The sequence below is a fragment of the Camellia sinensis genome, chromosome 10 (assembly GCF_055761805.1).
Source record: "Camellia sinensis isolate YWXY chromosome 10, ASM5576180v1, whole genome shotgun sequence".
NCBI classification, from domain to species: Eukaryota; Viridiplantae; Streptophyta; class Magnoliopsida; order Ericales; family Theaceae; genus Camellia; species Camellia sinensis.
Genome location: NC_138970.1, coordinates 5,767,310 through 5,788,818, shown reverse-complemented (window position 1 = coordinate 5,788,818; position 21,509 = coordinate 5,767,310). Strand labels below are relative to the sequence as shown.

General features: G+C 34.8%; 2 protein-coding genes across 3 annotated transcripts in view; one reads left to right on the top strand and one right to left on the bottom strand.

Annotated features, from left to right (window-relative positions):
• Positions 1-6,534: 6,534 nt before the first annotated feature.
• The window catches only part of LOC114266094 ((-)-alpha-terpineol synthase-like), a 56,567-nt gene continuing 41,592 nt past the window's right edge, over positions 6,535-21,509 (bottom strand). Inside the window, exons 8-9 of the mRNA XM_082890789.1 lie at positions 7,312-7,572; positions 6,535-6,946 (exon numbers count right to left, since the gene is read on the bottom strand). Of these exons, the coding sequence (XP_082746915.1) occupies positions 6,638-6,946; positions 7,312-7,572 (570 nt within the window). The 3' untranslated portion in view covers positions 6,535-6,637. The remainder of the gene's footprint in view (positions 6,947-7,311; positions 7,573-21,509) is intronic.
• On the top strand, positions 7,831-20,927 carry LOC114295133 (uncharacterized). 2 transcript variants are annotated; one of them, XM_082890788.1, is made up of 13 exons: positions 7,831-7,999; positions 13,512-13,706; positions 13,790-14,077; positions 14,166-14,265; positions 15,305-15,503; positions 17,172-17,422; positions 17,533-17,736; positions 17,816-17,905; positions 18,134-18,238; positions 18,321-18,722; positions 18,803-18,883; positions 18,963-19,017; positions 20,486-20,927. In XM_082890788.1, the coding sequence occupies exons 2-12, from the start codon at positions 13,624-13,626 to the stop codon at positions 19,011-19,013; spliced, it is 1,854 nt and encodes a 617-aa protein (XP_082746914.1). In that variant the 5' UTR covers positions 7,831-7,999; positions 13,512-13,623; the 3' UTR covers positions 19,014-19,017; positions 20,486-20,927. The 2 variants fall into 2 exon arrangements, with proteins under 2 accessions (XP_082746914.1, XP_082746913.1); XM_082890787.1 differs by lacking the exon at positions 20,486-20,927 and having other exon boundaries at positions 7,831-8,050; positions 18,963-19,078.

Sequence of the window (21,509 nt, the reverse complement as noted above, 5' to 3'; positions counted from 1 at the left end):
TCTGCTTTGCTATTCAATCAATCAATTTATGTCTCAAATTTTTATTCACTACTACTATTAATTAATTTTTTTCATTGGTTGACCTCTATATCTATCTCGATTTTCTATTTCTCCTTTTTTTTTTTTTTTTTTTTTTTTTTTTTTTTCTACCAGGGACCAAAGAGTTGAATTGGGTTTGAGAAAAAATGAGTGGTGTTTGATTGACAAAAGGATATTGTTGAAGTTCTTTTGACCTGGTTTGGTTTTAAAAGCCCTCATTTTCTTTCTTTAATAATTATTTGTGTCTTATTCCATAACATTTCAGTTTGATTTGTTTGGTTGCTGGAAGTAATGAGGAACGAATACAAATTGAAATTTGGGTAAAAAATGAGCAAAAAGCATATGCGAACAAACTAATGAGCTCCAAAATATATTGGAACTTGGGTTCTTTATGCCATTATTGTAATGTTGAGGCAACATGTCACCGGCATACTATAAATCTTAAACTACAAACAATTCTACTTTTGGGAGTGGCCTTGTTCAGTGTAGGAAAGTGAACTTGTTAGCTTGTTGCTCAATTTCCGTATCCTGGAATCTATTAAATACTTGTTGTAATATGTATATTTGTAATAGAACACATAACAAACAACTTGTATTGAGCCATATACATATAAGAAGTTTTCTATGATCACATCTATCTACCTTATGATCTATTGGGCTTACAGGGTTGCCATTGGTTCTACTGTTACTCCCTAGGGCCATTGATTATGGTAGCTGACTTACCTACCCAAAATAATGAACTAAAAAGAATATTTTCCTTTTCTGTCTTTTTGTAATAGCAAAATATGAGGAGTAATGTGCAAAATGGAGCACATGTTGTAAAGAGAAAATGAGAATTAAAAAAACTACAGGGAAAGATGATTTTAGCTTATTTTTAAGAGTAATGTACTTCTCTTTGCCGGATCATCCACTTTTTAATTTCTCAACACTTGAGTTGAGCCCAAACAAATATAAATTGAAGATGAGAAGGCCATCCACTCTACTGTACTGTAAGTAGTTGTTTGGAAGGTCATGCACTCTACATGTGCATTTTTTACAAAATAATGAATATTATTCTTAAAGGTACATTAGGTCGATTTTTTATTAGAAGCATTATTCTTCTTAAAACTACTCTTGATGCATTGCCATTACTCTTAATGGTATATTAGGTTGAATTTTAATTTTGTTTCTACTTTTCAGTTTAGTATTTTGGTTCCTAAAACCCAGTTTGATAATATGTTATGGCATGGCCAGTGTATGCTATGAAGTATTTCAGTTATTCTAGTTGATTTTGCTTGGCTACTAAAAACTTAAAAATGCTTATTCAGTTCTATGAATCAAGGATATCTAGGCATGTGTTAATGGATTTCAGGTCAAGTTGTTTTGCAATGTGGGCACTAGGAATCTAACATTTAGTAACTTTAAGACTTGTGTTTTTCAAAAAAATAATAAACTCTCTTCAGTGTTGATAAGGCTTGTAAAGTGGTATTAACAAAATTTCTTGTATGATTAATTTTGTACTAATTTGTCATTTGCTGCAGTAACCAAATGTGTGAAAGAATAAAACTGAATAATTTCCTTCTTTTTGTTTGTTTTTGTTGTTGTGTGTGGTTTATTAAAATGTTTTGTTTGTTGTTTATTTTTTCCTCCATGCATCTAAGTGTCACGACCCAAACCTGTCCCTATAGGTTTAGCATCGTAACCGGTCGGGTAATCCTTGAATTACCAAAGGCCTCTGAATAAAATAACTTATAATTAGGGGCTGTAGAAGCAAATATAGAAACATACATAGTCCATAGAGCTGTGGAGACATATATGGGACATAAATTTTAAACCTTTATACACATATACATGACATCATAATACAATAGTCATGTGTCATATTCATTACAAATATAGCCAAAAGGGACTTAGCCCTAATATACAAATAACAGAAAACTTGTTTATAATTCAAAGAAAGACGAAGCCTTTTATGTTCACAAAACATGACCATAAGACATGCGGAACCTCTTCGGAAGGCACAAAGGCTGGCTGACAAAAACCCTCCAGGCGATCATCACTGAGCTTGGCCACGCGCCTGATCACCTACATATATAATTAAATGATGAGTGAAGCCCAGTGAATAATAACAAGGTAAAGAATTTAATGATTGATGTCCCATATTAGATTTCGAATCAGAAACAGATCCATATTCACATACTTTCCAGAAATCATTAGCAAGTATTTGTGGTACATCCATTTAGCTATCATGACATATCAAATTTCCATAGTCGGTACCGACAACCATTAAGATCCATGTCTTGCGTGCAAGTAGCCATGGTATTGTTACCTCCAGGTAAGGACTACGTGAATATAGGCCTCGGTATTGTTATCCCCGAGGCGAGGGCCACGTGCATATTGACTACGGTATTGTTACCCCCGGGCAAGGGCTACATGCATATTGGCTACGGTATTGTTACCCCCAGCGAGGGCCATGTGAACTTAAGGATGCCACAATACATTTAAAAAAAAATGGACATTCATTCATGATTCATAATATAGCATTTCAGAAAACAGATCGTATCATATCAGTCAGAAAATTACTTATAATTAAACATAGCTTTATAGAGTTATTACTTACAAATGGCTCCAAGCAAACAGATAGAGTAGACAGATTAGGTAACTTGTGGCGCGTGACCTACGCAGATGCAGAACAAATACGTACAAAATTACATAACCGGAATCATTAACTTAGTTTTTCTTATATTGGTGTGTTCTACCTCATTTCCTCATTATTCCATCTTAATTAGGGCTTAAGAATGCCTAGGATGCAATGAGGATGCAAAAATGTATTTGAAAACACTTGGTCAAAAATGCTAGAAACAGGGGTCCCCCTTGAGCGCAACTTCCTTCACTCAAGCTTACATGAAAAACGTGAGTGGTCGCTTGATTTTTTCGCTCGACGCTCGCTCAAGTGCGAGACTCAAGTCCTTGCTCGAGCGCAACTTTTGTTTCTCGAGTAGTTTGCAAAAACATGAAACTTCTGGGAGTTTGCATTTCACACTTGAGTGAACTTCTGGTCGCTCGAGTAGAGATGCAAAAACAAAGGTGGCCGCTCGAGTGCAGGATCTATCGCTCGAATGGAGATGTCGAATTCTGGAATTTCTAGATTCACCTCTAAGCTCCCAAATTCAACTTCAAAGCTACAAAACTCATCTATTTCGGCCAAACAATTGAGAAAATACATTTGAACTTGGAAAACATCAAAAAATTAAGGATCATTTCACAAAATCAAGGCCCAAGAGTAGGGCAATTGGTCAAAATTCAACTTGAAAATTCAAGAACATGACTTGCAAGAAATAATATGAGCTTCAACTTTCCAAAACATGGTTAATAGAGATATTGGCACAAAAACAAGTTGAATTCTTAAACTAAAACCAAAATATGAACATGCATGGGACAAATTCTTAGACATCATGCTCTAATTGCAATGTAATGCATATGCATGTATGTATACTCTTCTTATCTACTCCAATAAGCTTAATTCTTGCCTCAATTCACTTAATTCTTTTGAATATATGTGTTAAGTACCTCAATAACACAACTAAAGGATTGATTTCTTACTCTAGGTGCTCAATTATGGCCTAGATGTGTAGATGTTTTGAGTTCCCAAGTCAAATGCTCTTAGTTCTTCCCAATCCAAACTCCATTTCTCTTGAGCTCAAGCTTTTTACACTTAAGTCTTTCTCTCTCTCCTACAATTTTGATAGCAAAAGGTGATGAAGTGTGTGTATATTGGTGGTATGAGGCAACATATGGCTTATATAGGTACCATTAGTGAGATTAATTGGTTTTTGATTAAATTAAACAATTACACTTGTTTTATTCTAATTATTTGGTTCTGAATCGAATTTCAATTGAACCTACCATAATGTTTTAAAAATTCTAACTAACACATATACCAAGTCAATTTCGCATTCGGTTGCCAATAAGGCCTTCAATTCATAGATCAAAACAGAAACACAAACAGATATTTCTACATTAGACAGATATAAACATAAATTATGCAATGCACAATTAATTAACTCAGGATTTCATCTTAATTAGGTATAAGACTTATTTAATCAGAGGTTGGGGCTGTTAGACTAAGTTTTTCCAAATTGGAAAAAAAAAAAAAGGAAAACAATTAGAGCAGGAGTGATGGTACCAATACTAATATAAGGTAGAAAAGTCGTTACTAGGGGCATTGGTTGTGCTGTTCACTCTCTGTGTATCTACTTCTATTATGATCAAATAAGATTTGGCTTCAAATTAACTTGTTGGATAAAGTTATCTTATGAATATGATAATTGCCAAAACTAGCATTACATCCCAGAAAGTGCTCTCTCTTTGTCTTGTTGTACTTCTCATTCTTCTTTTAGTACTACAACACCTTAAGCTAGTCTTAAATTTTGGAATTTGAAGCACAATATTCTTGATTTCTAACTTTCTAATTTATTTAATGGCAATTTACCAATAGGTCCTACTTTTAGGACTAATTACCAATAGGTTCTACTTTTTGGGACTAATACGATTGATTGGTAAGTGTCCCTTTATTTAATTTCCACTATTTTTCTTCATTCTGCATTTGGTCAAGGTTTTACATGCATAATTCTAACGTCAAAAGATGAATTATCTGTTTTATATCATGCTTTTGGGAGACATGAACATTATTTAAGCACTGCAAATGATTTTCTGCAGCCAACTTTGGTTTTTATAGTTCACTTGTTATAAGGGATTCAGTTACTTCTCAACATGTAGGATAAGGTTTCCATATCCATGGCAATGGGGGACTCCTACTATAAATACTACGGATGCTTTTATAATGTTGGCTGCAGCTATGATTGCTCTTGTTGAGGTTGATTTATTCTAGTGAAATTTTCAAGTCTTTTGATTTTATATATAGCTGGTGTATGGATGTCACCGGCAGCTCGTATCATTATTGGTTTTGTATGAAATTATTATGTTAAGTTGGAATATACTTGGTTTTTATGCAATGTTGACATTAAAAGTTATTCTTTTGTTTTGATGGTTGTAAGTGAAATAGATGCATATTGTGGAATGGGTGATAATATATATGCATTGTTTTGTTTGTATACCTGTTACAGGTTGCATGGGATACATATAGGTTGTGGACAAATTAATTTTTTTTTTAAAAAAAAACATAAAATGATGTTTTTGGCTACTAAACAATTGGTAGCCAAAAATGGAGTAAATATTTTTAGCGACTAAATAGTTAGTAGCTAAAAAAAGATTTAAATGGAAACAAATCTTTTGGTAACTAAATATGTAGTAGCCATAAACAAAAGACTTTAGGCGACTAATGATTTAGTAGCCAAAAAAATAAAAGAAAGAAAAAACATTTTTGGAGACTAAAACTTTAGTATCTAAATAAAAAACTAGACTTTAGGCGACTAAACCATTTAGTAGCTAAATGAAATAAGATGAATGAAAAAAGAAAATTAGTGACTAAAAGTTTGGTCGCCCTAAATGGTTAAGTTTTTGGTGACAAAAAATTTTAGTCGCTTAAAATATAATGTTAAATTTATTATGAAGTTTTGGCGACTTAAAAATTAGTTGCCAATTGAATACTTTCAGTGAATAAATATTTTTTAGTCGCCAATTGAAAACTTTTGGCGATTAAAAAATTAGTAGTCAATTGAAGACTTTCAGTGACTAAATAATTTTAGTCGCCAATACCTTTCCCGACAATCATCTAGTGACCAAAAAATTTAGTCGGGAAAACTTTTTGGTGACTAAAATATGACTTTTGGAGACTAAAAATTAAGTCGCCAAAAGTATAATTTGTTGTAGTGAAACCAAGAAATCCAAAGTGTGAATGGCCAAGATCCAAGACATAACCAGAATAATAAGGATTGAAACAATTGTTGGTGTCCAATTTAAATTGAGGCATTTATTAATAAATCATATTTTCATGATTTATGGACATTATAATATTTTAAATGAAGCATACGCACACATTAGAAAGATGTCTCATTGTCATATTTTAAGAATAACATATTTAACAAAATTTTAATATGACAATAGTATACAAATATCTCGTTATCACATTTTAAGAAAATGACACATTTAGCAAAAGTTTAATTAGAAAATAGTGCAAACATTAAAATGAAGCCACGTTGTCACATTTTAAGAATGACTGATTTGACTAAAGTTTAATAGGACAATAGTGTACAAATAAAGCATATCCACATTTGTGGTCTTCAAAAAATATAGTGAAAGCATCTCATGGTACATATTTTCAAATCAATGAGACTTATTAATCTATAAAAAAATTCATAAGACTTTTCAAAATATATACTTTTTTTGGAATGAGACTTTTGGGTAAATTTCTCAACTTAAATTCACTAGTAAAGGTTGGACACATAGCAATACAAATATCCTTAGAATAGATGTAATTGCAATTGTACCCAAATACTAGAAAGACAACTCAATACAAGAGACATACTAAAAGAGAAGAGTAGGTAAAGATAGTTATTGAACTGCACCAATCCAAATGTTGTCATTCTAGGAGCTGAAAGTTTTTACAATTTATAACCTCACACAAAGATACATTACTAACTTTAAAATTGAAACATTGTTAGATTTGTCTATGGAGGGGAATGGGCTTGATGAGTAGCAAAGATGCATGCTTTTTGTTCTTGCCTGCAACATCATGGCCATGGCCATCTCCATGTTGGTACATGAATTGAGAAACCCTAGCAAGATTAGTTGCAATCTCCACAAAAATCCGATTGAAGTGAGAATCCACAAATCGAGCTTCATTCAACTTCTTCCAGGCCTCACTAATCAAATGTTTAACGTGGTCACGAGCATCTTTTGCAGAGGCACCAGTTTCATGCATGTAAATTTGGATTGATTTTGGATTGTCACCTCGTTCTACCTCATCCTAAGCAAATGATTTTTAAAAAGAAGAAAATGTAGATCATTACACGAACCTAATTTCCTAAAATCAATCTAGAGACATGGAATCAATCATATAATCAATCACAAAAAATAAAAATATAATAATGTGAGTGTAACATTTATTCAAGGTTGCTTAGTACTATCTCGTGTTGATTTTTTTGTCAACATTACGTTTTCATTTTTTCCATTTCTCTTTTTGTGTTTTCTAAAACAAAAATAAGAAACAATTTGAAAATACCCAACATTTTCATTTATGTATATACATTTAAATTTGAAAATAACTTTTAATGCTTCTAAAAAATAGAAAACAAAAAAACACAAGCAAGAGTAAGAAGACAGGCTACCCACCCATGATGTGCCTAAATCATTAGCAAGTCGAACAATCAGTGAAGGCCACTTGATTAAATCATGGTAGTTCTCTAAGGAGTCCAACTTTTCTTGGGTAATGGGATTTACTGAGGGATTTGTGCTTAGAAGATAAGCATGTGTTAGCATCATAGGAGCAACAATAGATGTCCATGCATGGTTCATATACTCCTCCATTGTTGGTATTTCTCCACTGTGGGCCCAATTTACCTCCTTTACATAACAATGAATTAAGTCTTGACACTGCGACATTTACAAATACAATATTAAAACACTACAGGAAATATGGGGTTAGGCGGCGTTTTTTTAACGGCGTTTTTCAAAACGCCATTGTTTCCAATATTTAACGGCGTTTTAGAAACGTCTTGTTTTTCTGTAATTGAAACGACGCCGTTTCAAGAATCAAAGACGTTTTTTAAACGCCTTGGAATGGTTTTTTGTTCGACCCCCTCCTTCTCTCCTGTTTCACCTTTATTTTGAATATGATAAGCAGTATAAGCGAAAATCTCAATCTCACTCTCGCGCTCTCACTCACTCTCACTTTCGCGGTCTCTCTCTCTCCGTCTCTCTCGCCCTCTCTGCACTGTTCGAAGTTCTCGCTCAAAATCGATTCAGATCGGTGATTCATCCGAGCCATTTCGAAGTTCTCTCTCAAAATCGATTCAGATCGGTGATTCATCCGAGCCATTTCGAAGTTCTCTCTCAAAATCGATTCAGATCGGTGAGCTACTCTCTCTCTCTCCCCCTTTCTCTCTCTCGCTCTCTGTGCTGTCTAAACCCTAGTTATCTCTGTCAGTTCAGCTCTGTGATTTAGAGATTCAGCTTTGTAATTTTACTCACAATTCACTTTAATTTGTTGTTGCTTTGATTTTACAAGCTGATTTGTTGTACATTTTGCATGTATAATTTAAATGTTAATGGTTTTGTACAGCCGATCTGGCCTTTTTATCAAATTAGATATGCTTGGTCTAATCAAGTATGTTTTCTACTTTGAAAAATTAGCAGATTGATAATTTAAATGTTAATGGTTTTGTTTATCATACATTCTCAAACGGTGGAGGCTGGCCATCACTTGCTTGTGCTTTGTGTTTTTAATTAGGATTAAGATGTTATTATGTTGGTTTTTGTGAGATACAGAGGCTCTGGCCACTAGGCTAATCACATGCTGCTCAAGAATCCCTGTATTTACTCCAAATTTGAAGGTTGTTTCATTCTTGACTAACCATGCAATTATGTGAAGGTTATTGTAGTTTAGAAGCCTGTAGAAATTAGAGTTTCCATGGCTTGGTTTGATTTACACTATATTTGGTGGCTCTGTATTGCTTGGAGACTAGTCCTTCTTGACCTCGATCATGGATTTATTTGCTGGCCTTTTTCTAGACAATTTGTATCCGTGTACGTGCGCACATGTGGATTTATTTGCTGGCCTCTGTCTCTGTCTCTCTCTGTCTCTCTTTCTCTAGGATGTAGTCATTTTAAAGAGCCTTTTGTTCTTTCTACTTTTGGTTAAGATAACAACAGTAATGTTTTGTCTTTTAAATGCAAACAATGTATTGGGATCTCTTACTTTTAATGTTTTGCGAGTTTTAGTTGCTTCCCTTAATCTCAGAGGTTCTCAAAAGGAAAATGGTAGGTCTATTATTTAATTTTTCAGTTTTTATTAAACAAGGGATTCTTAATAAACACATGTATACATACACATATATATTTTGTTATAATGTGGATATTGTTTTTTGCAGTTATTTTCTTGAGCTTTTGGGCAGAAGTGCACTACAACTCAATATATCCGGAAGGAGGTAAACATCCAAATCTTTCATATTCTAACATTGTTCATTCCATATGCTTATGCTTGTATAGAAGGGGACAAAATTGACTGTAATTTAACTTCCTGCTACATGGTGTTTGTTTCCAAATAACTAACATGATATCATGTTAGGAACAAACTCAAGTGTATCTTTTGGATTATTTAGGATAATATGTTTGCAATGAAGAGTGAAGAAAAGGGTAAAAGAATGTAGATGGAAACCTAGATGAAGAAGAGATGAATGGTATTAGAGAAGGCATGAGATGATTAATTGTTTTTCTGAAACTCCTATTGTAAGAAACCCACTAGATTTAGTAAGAAGTCATTTGGCTTTATAAGAGGAATGAATGTGCAGCTGTTACAAATATGCGAACACTTAAGAAAGCACAGTGAATTTCATTACTACTAGTGAAGTACACTAAATTTTATATTCTTATTTAAATACTGTGTTCCTTATAATAGAAAGAAGTTGATGTACTTTGCCGCCCCTTCTTGGGCTTGGATAGAGTAACTCAGCAAATAAGAAAAGTAGCAAGGGGTGGAAATCTTGTAAAAGTAAAAATCGAAAACAATGTTTGAACGGTATAAATTTTGGATAACCATTGAACATCTAAATTGGAATTTGTCTGCTAATTAATATAATAGTAAAAGATGCTAAAATTGTGCATCATGCCTCAAGAGGACATGCTAACACTAGGCCCACATCTTTCAATCTCCTCACAATGGCAACAGGATTACACCTAAATTCCCCATAGATCCTTGGCACCAATTATTCAAAAAAGTACTTGGGGACCCCTCAAAAGTGCATCTTCATTTTACCTATATACTATATGCTTCTTCAACAGTTTAATAAAGGAGAAATGCTTTGGGTTTTCCAATCTACATGCTGTAAGGAAATGTAATAATGAAACACACAGCTAATTGCTGCTACTAAATATATAAATTCAACATTATTTCATTCTATATTTTATGACACAGATGTGGGAGCAGGTTTCTAAGGATCATAGAATAGAATGGTTCACAGGCATTCCATGTTGGACATAACACATGACCATATAGGTTTCTAAGGATCATAGAATAGAATGAACAGTAAAACATATCCTTATCAGAAAAAATAAAAAAGAAAAATTAATCTTGGATAACACATGACCATATAGGAATAATTAACCCTTTAATTAATTTCTAATTTTATAATGTCATGATAGATTAATTTGAGAGAGTGTATGATACAATTAACTTCATTTGGAGGGTTATTTGACCCAAAATAAATAAATAAATAATCATCTAGCTAGCATGTGAAAGAATTGTCTTGCATGTAACTTTGTCTTGATTTGTAGTATTATATGGTGAAGTTTGGTCTTCAATTCAAACAAGTTTTCTTCGTAGTTATTAACGTGGATGACTATGATTGTGATTGTGATTGTGATTGTGATTCCTCAACTAATATGATTGTGATTGTAATTGTGATTGTGAATGTGATTCCTCATTTGGTGGTTGCTCTTTGATGTTTCTGAATCATCATCATCATCATCATCATTAGAAGTATTCGATCTTTGGTACACTTATTGGTTTGGGTAGTGGGTTTGAACTTCCCACATCCATGAGTTCCTGCCAAAATTATTCCATTATTGATTGATTTGAGAGAGCAATATATTTCTTGAATCTATCATAATCTATCAAGAGCATTGTAGAAACTTTTGGTTTCTTCATTAATATGCTTTATACTAGATATGCTTCTAGTATGTTTGATAGTACTAATTTAGATTGCACCACCGGGATGCAATCATTAATGGTGCATGCATGCATAAATAGCCTTAGACCCGTCCAAGAATCTTCATTAGAGATACCTAGTCATCTTTAATGAAGCTCTTCTTGGATTGTCCAGTTGGACAGTTCAGGAGCACAAGTCTGTATTGTAATTAGTAGTTCTACTGCTTATAGTCCATCTCGTAGAGATTTCGTGTAGCAACTCCTTGTGTTCTCCGAGTGCATACTAGACAAGGTATAACAGTACACCTAGTCTATGTCGTGTATTTGGAGAACCATGGGGAGATGCTGCCGAAATTTAGTTAGAGATGAGCAGAGCGGTATGAGCTGCTTTTTACAATATAGACTGTGCATTCCTGAATGGGAAAGTAGGATGAACCAACATATTAGAGACCAGTTAGAGGTGAATGATGTCATATTGCATGCATTATAAGGTACTTAATTGAGGTTAAGATTAATTAAAACGGAACGGTAATTTTGAACTTTGTTGATTTGGCAGTGGCATTTGTAGTGTAAGAGAGAATCAGATGGATAAAAGTTGGATAAATCAACATAGGTTGCACCCGGAATACATACAAGGGGTTAAGGAATTTATTAAATTTGCATGCGAAAATAAGCCGTTGTTGAATGAAGTCACATGCCCATGTAAACGGTGTCGTAATGTCAAATTGGTGGAGAAAGGCCTGTTAGGGGAACATTTAATGATCAACGGGTTTTTTCCAAGTTACACCAGTTGGATTTTTCATGGGGAGAATTTGTCATCACCTGTGCCACACAATGTGAATGTCGGGCAAACTGATTCGAATGATGGTGATGAAACTTATGAAATGCTATACGAAGGATTTGGACTTCCTCCACCAAGCTTTATTCACGAGGCAGCAAGTTATGGTATTAAACAAGGTCCAGATGAGAAAACCGAAAAATTCTTCAATTTATTGAAAGAGGCCGAAAGAGAGTTGTATCCGGAGTGTCAGAAGTTTCCAACGCTCTCATTTATTGTTCGGTTATTGCACATCAAGTGCCTTAGTGGATGGAGTGACAAGTCTTTCACGATGTTGCTTGAGCTTTTGAAGGATTCGTTCCCAAAGGGTGAAACTTTGCCAAAGTCATTTTATGCAACTAGGAAACTTCTTAGGGACTTGGGCCTCGATTATCATAAGGTACATGCATGCCCAAGGGATTGTTCATTATATTGGAAGGAAACAGCTGGTATGGATGATTGCATAGTTTGTCATATGCCTAGATACAAACAGTTTGAGGGGGAGGAGAATGATGTTAAGAAGAAGCAACAAAGAATTCCACATAAGATTGTTAGATACTTTCCATTGATTCCAAGGCTTCAAAGATTGTTTATGTCATCCAAAACATCTTCTTTAATGAGATGGCATGCAGAGGGCCGAATTGATGACGACAAAATGAGACATCCCGCTGACTCTCCAGTGTGGAAAAATTTTGATAATTTGTATCCCAAGTTTGCGAGTGAGCCGCGCAATGTCAGACTGGGTTTAGCAGCGGATGGATTCAATCCATTCAAGGCAATGAATGTCTCTCATAGCAGTTGGCCAGTTATTATAATGCCATACAATTTGCCACCATGGTTATGCATGAAGCAGCCTCATATGATGATGACATTGCTCATTGATGGTCCTTCTTCACCTGGAAATAATATTGACGTCTACTTACGCCTTGTAGTGGATGAATTGAAAGAACTGTGGGAAAACGGTGTTGACACGTATGACGCGGAAACTAATCAGATGTTCCGAATGCATGCTGTGTTATTGTGGACTATAAATGATTTTCCTGCCTATGCAATTTTGTCTGGATGGAGCACGAAAGGTGCTTTAGCTTGTCCTTGTTGTAACACACATACTCGTTCTCGATATTTGAAGAACGGAAGGAAATTATGTTACATGGGGCATCGTCGCTGGTTGAATGAGGGTCACAAATTTCGGAAAGCTAGTGCGTCTTTTGATGGCACTCATGAATTCGAACCATGTCCAACTCGGTTATCAGGGGCTAATGTGCTACAACAACTAGGCCCTAAGTTCAAATTGAATTCTAAGCGTCAACAATCTAGCAAACGGAATAGAAAGGGGAAAGAAAAAGAGGAAAATGAGGACTCGGGTCATAATTGGAAGAAGAAGAGTATTTTCTTTGAGCTATCATATTGGGAGCATAATTTGATTCGCCACAATCTTGATGTGATGCACATTGAAAAGAACGTGTGTGATAATGTATTGTGGACGATATTAAATGTTGATGGGAAAGGGAAGGACAATTTAAATACTCGTCGAGATTTGCAAGATATGGGAATTCGGAAGGCACTACATCCTCAGAAAAGGGTTGGAAACAAGTATTATTTGCCTCCTGCATGTTTTGCCATGAACAATAGAGAGAAAAGTCTATTCTGCACACTTCTAAAGAATATCAAAGTTCCAGATGGTTACGCATCCAATATTTCTCGTCGGGTTAACCTCAAACAGCGTAGCATATCTGGACTGAAAAGTCATGATAACCATATACTCATGCAACAAATACTTCCAATAGCAGTGAGAAATTTGTTACCGAAGAAAGTGGTTGAACCATTAATTGAGTTAAGCAATTTCTTTAGGCAGTTGTGTTTCAAAACCCTAGAGGTGGATGGTCTAAATCGTCTTCAGTCCCAAATCGCTCTTACACTTTGCCATCTTGAGAGAATTTTTCCTCCATCATTTTTCGATATAATGGAGCACTTACCCATTCACCTAGCAGAGGAAGCGAAGATTGCCGGTCCAGTGCAATATCGATGGATGTACTTTATAGAAAGGTGTGTAATTCTACTCCAATATCCATTTTGTATATATTTGATTGTTTATACTTGGAAGTCATGTATGTATCTTTTGTTTATAGGTACCTTATGACGCTTAAATCATACATGCGTAATCGAAGTCATCCTGAAGGTTCAATTGCACAGGGATACTTGGTCGAAGAATGTATGACATTTTGCTCAAGGTACTTGCATGATGTTGAGTCGAAATTGCATCGACCGTTAAGGAATTGCGATGTTAATGACAATCCTGAGATATTAATGGGGCGGGCTTTAGGAAAAGGAAAAGGTTTTGTTCTTGATAACACAACATGGGTACAGGCTCATCGGTATATGTTATTTAACATTGCTGCGGTTGTCCCATATCGAGAGTAAGATAGATGCAACCTTTGTCTCATTGTGAATGTATTTATACCAACTATAATTATCGTGCATTTTACAAGTAGTTTAATTGTGTAGGGAACATCGTGAATTTATTAAGCGGTCACATCGTCGTCTCAGAGATTATGATGTGGATCGTCGTCACAATGATGAGTTTCCCAAATGGTTCAATTCTCATGTAAGTGCATGTTAAGCACAAGTCTTCTATATTTTTTCAATCCATGTGCTTCTATATTTTTGAAGTTGTTAATTGATGTTTAATATTGATAACTTTCTTTGAAAAATAGGTTGCTGAGCTATTAGCTACTGAAAATGTAGCGTTGTCAGAAGAGATTAAAATTTTGGCTTTGGGACCCAGCCGAAAGGCCACCAGATTTAATGGGTATATAATTAATGGTACTAGGTATCATACTAAGAGTTGTGAGTTGAGAAGAAAAACTCAGAATAGTGGGGTTATGGTGAAGGCAAAGACTTCTAGCTATGCAAGTGCCAAAGACATTAATCCAGTGGAAGGTGATGTAGCGTACTATGGATATGTGACAGATATTATTGAATTGTATTACTCACACGACCATAGATACATGTTATTCATGTGCAACTGGATTGATAACAATAAGGGACTCAAGCAGGATGATTTTGGTTTTACACTTGTTAATTTTAATCACTTGTTATATGCGAAGAAACAAGACAGTGATGAGCCATTCATCCTAGCATCTCAAGCACAACAAGTCTTTTATGTTAATGATTCTGGTGATGACGATTGGAATGTTGTACTCAAGATGAAACCTAGAGACTTGTATGAGGTGTGTGGAGAACAACCAACTATTGATGAAGGACTACATCACAACGAAGTGGAAGGATTTGGTGATCAAGAGTTAGATGTAGCTTCCTTCACTTGTGAGGAGGATATGGATTGGGTTAGGCAGGGTATTGATGGAACAACTGTTGATGAAACTATTGGACCTCTTGAAGCATCGACAGAGGCACAATTTGAAGATGACGAAGAACTGATATGATATTGTAATTGGCAGCATATTCACTTTTACATTTGTGTTTTCTGTATGGATATTCATATTAATAAAATCTTTGCTTTTGTACCTTTGTACCTTTCTTTAAATGGCCATTTTTACCTTTCATGTACTCTTATTTTGTTTTGAATGCAGTAGATATTTATAGATTATCATGTCCTTACTCTTATGTTTGTAGTTTTTTTATAGATATTATCTATGAGTTCTAGCTTCGACCATTCTTCTAGTGAAAGTGAGCAATCAAGCTCTAGTAGTTCTAGTTCAGATGAGACTCAGAACACACTCAAGATGAAAGTCATACCCGATCCACCGGCATCATGGCATCCACCAGGCAGTCTTCCTACCACATCACGTAGCGGTAGTACATCACATGGCTCTGTTTCAGCTGGTATGTATCAACTTTGCTTGATATTTTCTTATGGTGTTTTTGAGTTAGATTTGTAGTCCTATCTATCATACATCATGCATGGTTATCATACATCAACACGGCATTTTTTATGTTGTCCAGTTAAATCATAAATTTTCTCCTTAGCTATTCAGTTATTATGATGCATACTTTTTATGTTGTCCAGTTAAATCATAAATTGTTCTTGAACCAAAAATAACCATGAAACTGTTTTTGTTCTGGTGGTTCATGAAGAAGTTGAACTCTTAATGTAAACAGTTGATTATATCTTGAAGATAACAGTCAGTTTACCGTATAGAATTCCATTGTGGGCGCTCTTTTTAGTGACATGCTTGTAGTTGTGTATGTAGTTGACTATTTGTTTATGGTGCTTCAAGAAAATGATTGACTTCATTGTTTTTATGCAATATTCTGAGTTAAGGCTGAAAGATTTCCTAAATCTTTGTAATACATATTTTCTGCCCTTTCCTTAAAATGCTTCACTTTGGTGTGTGCTTCAGCACCCTAGCATCCACAGTTGTATTGTCATATACGTAGAATGAAATCTTTGCCAAACTAGAATGAAATCTTTGCCAAACTAGCATCCACAGTTGTGGGAATGAAATCTTTGTTTGTTCATCACTGTGTATAAATTGGGAATGAAATCTTTGCCAAACTAGCACCCTAGCATCCACAGTTGTATTATCTCTTTCCCTGTAGGAGATGTGAATCTTTGCCAAACTAGAATGAAATCTTTGTTTGTTCATCACTGTGTATAAATTGTGGGAATAGTGTTAAGTTAATGAGTGTTCTATTTATTATTTTTTACTGGCTTGACATGGCATGTTTTAGTTGTATATATATATATGTATATATATGCTTGTCTGTGGGTATTTGTTGAAGGAGAATTATACCCGTATAGATCTAGGCAGTTTTCATTAGCTACTGCATCACTTGTTCATCCCCCTTTACCATGAAACCTGCTATAGGTGAATTAGCAGTAGCTCAACTTTTGAAGACTATTGATCAAGTTAGCTACCTCCTTAGCAGTCAAAACTATTATTTTTTTTTTAATAATTTAATTTAAAACTATAATTGATTTGTATTACTATTTCCTCGAATACATCAAGCCAACTTGATTTGTATTAGTTATGCAAATGTTCATAAAGCTCCTCCAAGCTTTCCAAGCCATTCTCATATTAACATTACAGTCGAAATATCTTCTTGACTCAACAGAAGATATTAAATAACATAAAAAATTTATCTTAATCTGAATGGGAGGGAATATGTACAGCCATTAATATAGAACAGTTAGAATTGTGATAGCTAAAGCATAAACTGTACATCTATTTGAATTTTGTCTGTCTCTCTAGGAATGAGCGAGGTACATCATGGTGCCGCTGAAAAAATACAAGAGTCTTTTGTGAAGAAGAACCTGAAAGTTCAGCCCCAATTCGCAAAATATAAAACAGTGAAAAGGCCTTATCAAATCTATGCATGAACAGACTACTTTAAATCTAGTGTAACGATGAGTAGTGCAAAAAATATATATTAATATTTGAAAGAGAGATTTAGAATTCATGTTGAACGCTATTATAGAACGAATCTTCAGTGACCAATTGACTGCATCATAAAGAAACTAATATGAAGCTTATTACTATTGTTTTGTAGGTCCTAGCTCAAGTCAAGCCACACAAAAGCAGACAAGGGGTCCCACATATGTGCATGGTCAATGGGGTACTAGTGAAGATGGCATTTTAAAAGTTGTTCCAAACGAGTTGAATCAAGTAGTTGAAGGACACACATCCCTTGCTTCACATTTGGGCGTTTTGGCACGAGATGGGAGTCTTGCACCACTCACTTTTACGACTTGGCATTATGTTCCAAAACAAAACAAAGATAACATATGGAGGGAGATAAAGGTATATATGGATATTTAATATGAAATAAGTTATAATTGTATTCCATATGAAATGCATATTACAAGTGTAGTTGACATTGCATATTACAAGTGTCTATAATTGTAATGCAGGCTCATACGGATGCAGATGAATCCATGAAGAGAACAATAATGGCTTCATTTGGAAAGAAATGGAGAGATTGGAAAAGTCGAGTGAAAACAATGGGATACAAACCCTTCAAGAATGATGCAGAAAGGTTGGCTCATCGACCAGATAGAGTACATGAGGATCAGTGGCGGGCTTTGGTCTACTATTGGGGCACTCAGAGTGCATCGGTAAAATTTTATTTATGTGAAACAATGTTTATATATGATAATTTTTTATAACATCTTAAATAAATTTCATATTGGACAGAAATCAAGCAAGAAGAATAGAAAAATCCGGAAGAAGAAGACATTACATCATAGGACAGGCCGAAAGCCTTTCTCAGTAGTTCGACTGGAGGTATAATTATTCTCTCCATTCATCCTTTTCATTCTTTGTCATCTATAGCTGTCTATATGTGCTAAAAATGTGTCAACAATTTGCACCATAATGAATTTATACCAGTTCTACAAAAACAGATGTTATTTGCTTAGTTGTTTATTTTATTTACACTTGTTCACATATTTAATTGCTTAATTATTTAATTTTCTTATTTATCTTAAGATTTTGGTTGTCTTTCATTTATAGGAGACCAAAAAGAACAATGGGGTTCCTGCTAGTAGGTCACAGGTGTGGATGGCCGCATACATGAAAGATGGGACGTCAAATAGTGATTCAGTTAATGAGGTTATGGTATGTAATACTACTTTATCTTTGGACTTTTAATATGATTTATATTTATATTGGAGGCTAATTATTGAATTCAAACTTGCAGACTCAAATGAATGAGTTAGCAGAGCACATGGAGGGATCTTCTACTGACCCTGCAGCATTACAGGAGCAAATCTTCACACAAATTATGGGCCCAGAGCGACCTGGTCGTGTTCGGACGTTTGGATTGGGACCGTCACCCACTGATGTTTTTGGAGGTGGATATAGGCGGTCACAAGAGCAGAATCGTCTCTTCCAAACTCAAGTTCAAGAACAAGTTCAAGAGCAACTTCAACGGTATCAAATGCAGTTTGAGTCGAAGATGAATGAAGTAATGGAGAAACAAATTCAGGCTATACGCACAGATTTTCAGTCACGAATTCAATTTTTGGCATCTCAATTGCAAGCTGCAGGCGTGCCCGTTGATCCAGTTGTTGCACCATCAAACCCATTACATAGGCAGCAGGTATTTTAATTATTTTTACTAGTTATTACTTTAAATTGCCTAGAGCTAATATACAATTTAAGTCTCTTATTGAATGATAGGTTGTGGATTCACTTAGTAGTCATCCCACTGTTCGGCCAATGTCACATCAACAACAATCTCATGCATTTTCATCCCAAGAGGTGAGCAATCATTTAATCAAAGCTTTTTTGACAAATAACATATCTTATTAATTACAATACTTGCTCTTATTAAATATAGGTTCACCTTTCAAAGAAAGAGAAGAAGAATAAGAAGAAGAAGAAGAACTAACAAGGTAAAAGTACTAATATCACTAGTTCGTGGTTTATGTTCATTTGATTTGTAAGGCATTGTTGGTTCTGAAATTAGGGTTTTGGTTGTTACTGTTGTGACTAGTGACTAAATTTGGGTATGAAAATTTTGGAAACATTCATGACAAGCCTCTTTGGCATGAATTTGGATAGCTAGACATCTCTTTACATGGAAAACAATTTTAATGATCAGATACGCAAGCAGAGAAAATTACAAAAGATATATTAGACTATAAGTACAACAATATGATTAAAGTTCTTGTCTGCTTACCTCGTCATGCCACATTTCAAATGCTTCATCATCATCTTCATAAACACTTACCCATACTCTTTCAGCTGGCAATCCAAACCTGAGCAATTAAAAAATAACTTTCATTCTTCTTGCTCAGGGAAACAATCACAAATTCATAGCTACGACGAGGAAAAAATTTATTCAAAAAAAATTATGAAAAACCCATCCTTTTAGTAAGATCCTCTGTATTGACCAACATCTGGTACTAACATATTGGAACCTACGCCCCCCAAAAAAGGCATTTATGCTTGACTTTAGGGTCTGTTTGGCTGATGTGCACATGGACTTCACACTCTTCACTACTAGTATGGATCCCAAAATATTTACAGTTTTGACTGCTGCTTTTTTCCCATTGCTAACAACAGTGTCATCCCACAACAAACACTGTCCAAGGATGTGCCTTTGAAACTACAACTACTTGCAGCCACTAGAATGGTTACATCTTATATAGTGAATTGATGCTCATAATATTTTACGGTCATAAATAATTCCAGGCATTGATTGTACACATAAAATTGTGGAAATATTATTCAAAAAATACTGCTTGTATGACTTAAAAACCAGTTTTTATCAGAAATTTTATAGGCCTGGTACCTATTGAGAAACATAAAACTTCATAAGAGGTGCCAACTTGAAATAAGGATGTTGAGATTTATGGCATGCCAATGAAGGGAAAAAACAAATTAAAAATAGACATATTCAATCAACAAAAGGAGTGTGAAGACAAGAGAATTATCAGTCTAGACTTTAGTGTCACAATAAAATTACTCATACATACTCCAAGGTAGTAAGCTCCCATGCCCATTTAATTGCTTCCTTCTTGAAGGAATCTCCAAAATTGAAGTTTGTCACTGTGGGTGTTTGTCATTTGGGTTGGAGGCGACCTTGGCTGAGAGGTTGCTGTGGGTGTTTGTCACTGGCTATAGGCTGCTGTACTCCTGCATCACTGTAACTTTGCCATGGGGCTTGGCCGTGTGCATCATCTTCTCTTTCTTGTTTCTGAAATTATTAGTTATTTCAGTCAAACTAAAACATATTATGTCTTGATATTTGCTTGAATTGGCTGCCCTAAAACATCATAAAATTTTCTTCATGCTTTAAGTAATATAGAATCTAATTCATGAATGCAAAAGCTTTACATCTCATCCCTTAATTTTCAGGGATTTGCTTATGGTTCTTGTTTAGATGGGCAAGCCTTGCTTTTGATGGAGGCAGACAAGAGGAGAATTGAAAGAAGGTTAAAATAGTTGGTTCGTTCATATCATATTCTGAGGTAGTGGCAGCTCAAACGTTAGTCTGTACATCAGTTTTTTGACAGTGGTTTCTCAAGTAGTCAAGTTGTTTTCTGATAACATGTGCTGAATTAGTGATTTTGGGGAGAAAATTCTGAAGCGCTAACCTGGTAACCTTCTATAGTTTGGAATGATGGCACTTTTTTCATGTTTTGCTGATTTTGCATGATTTGGAATTTGTACATGTGAATTTTGTGGAAGAGTTATGACGTAAGTGACTTTTTTTTGTAGTGTTTCTACATTGCAACATCATGTTTCTCATATTTGTTTAATGTGATGGTTACTTAGGAGTGACAAATTGCTTGCAATATCAATACCCTTTTTAAGATTGAGCTAACCATTAACACTGTCAGTTTTATTTTTTGTTCTGTTCTGTGTGTTTTCTTTGTTGTTGATACGGGAGACACTTTGCCTTCGTGTAACTGATAGTACACATATTTTACACAGTGAATGCACATATGAAACTGAATTAAAGCTTCATCTGTTACTTGAATGGGAGTTATTATTTTATCTGTTAGTTTTATTACAGGTATTTGAATGGGAGTTAATATTTTGTATATTAGTTTTATTACAGGTGTTTTTTTATTAATTGAATGAGAAACCAAATTTAATATTTTCTTACAGGTATTCTTTTTAATTTAATCAAATAAAACTAGTACAATCTCAAAAAAAAAAAAAAAAAAGGTATAACGGCGTTTCCAGAAACGCCTCCTAAACCTTCAACAGTAACGGTCATATTATTTAAACAGATACGACGGCGTTTCAAAACGTCGCTAAATATCGTTGGTGACGTCAGCTGGTTCATACTGGGACATTTGGCGGCGTTTTTTAAAACGCCTCCTATACTAATATCACGACGTTTTTTAAACGTCGCAAAGATACAGCGACGGCC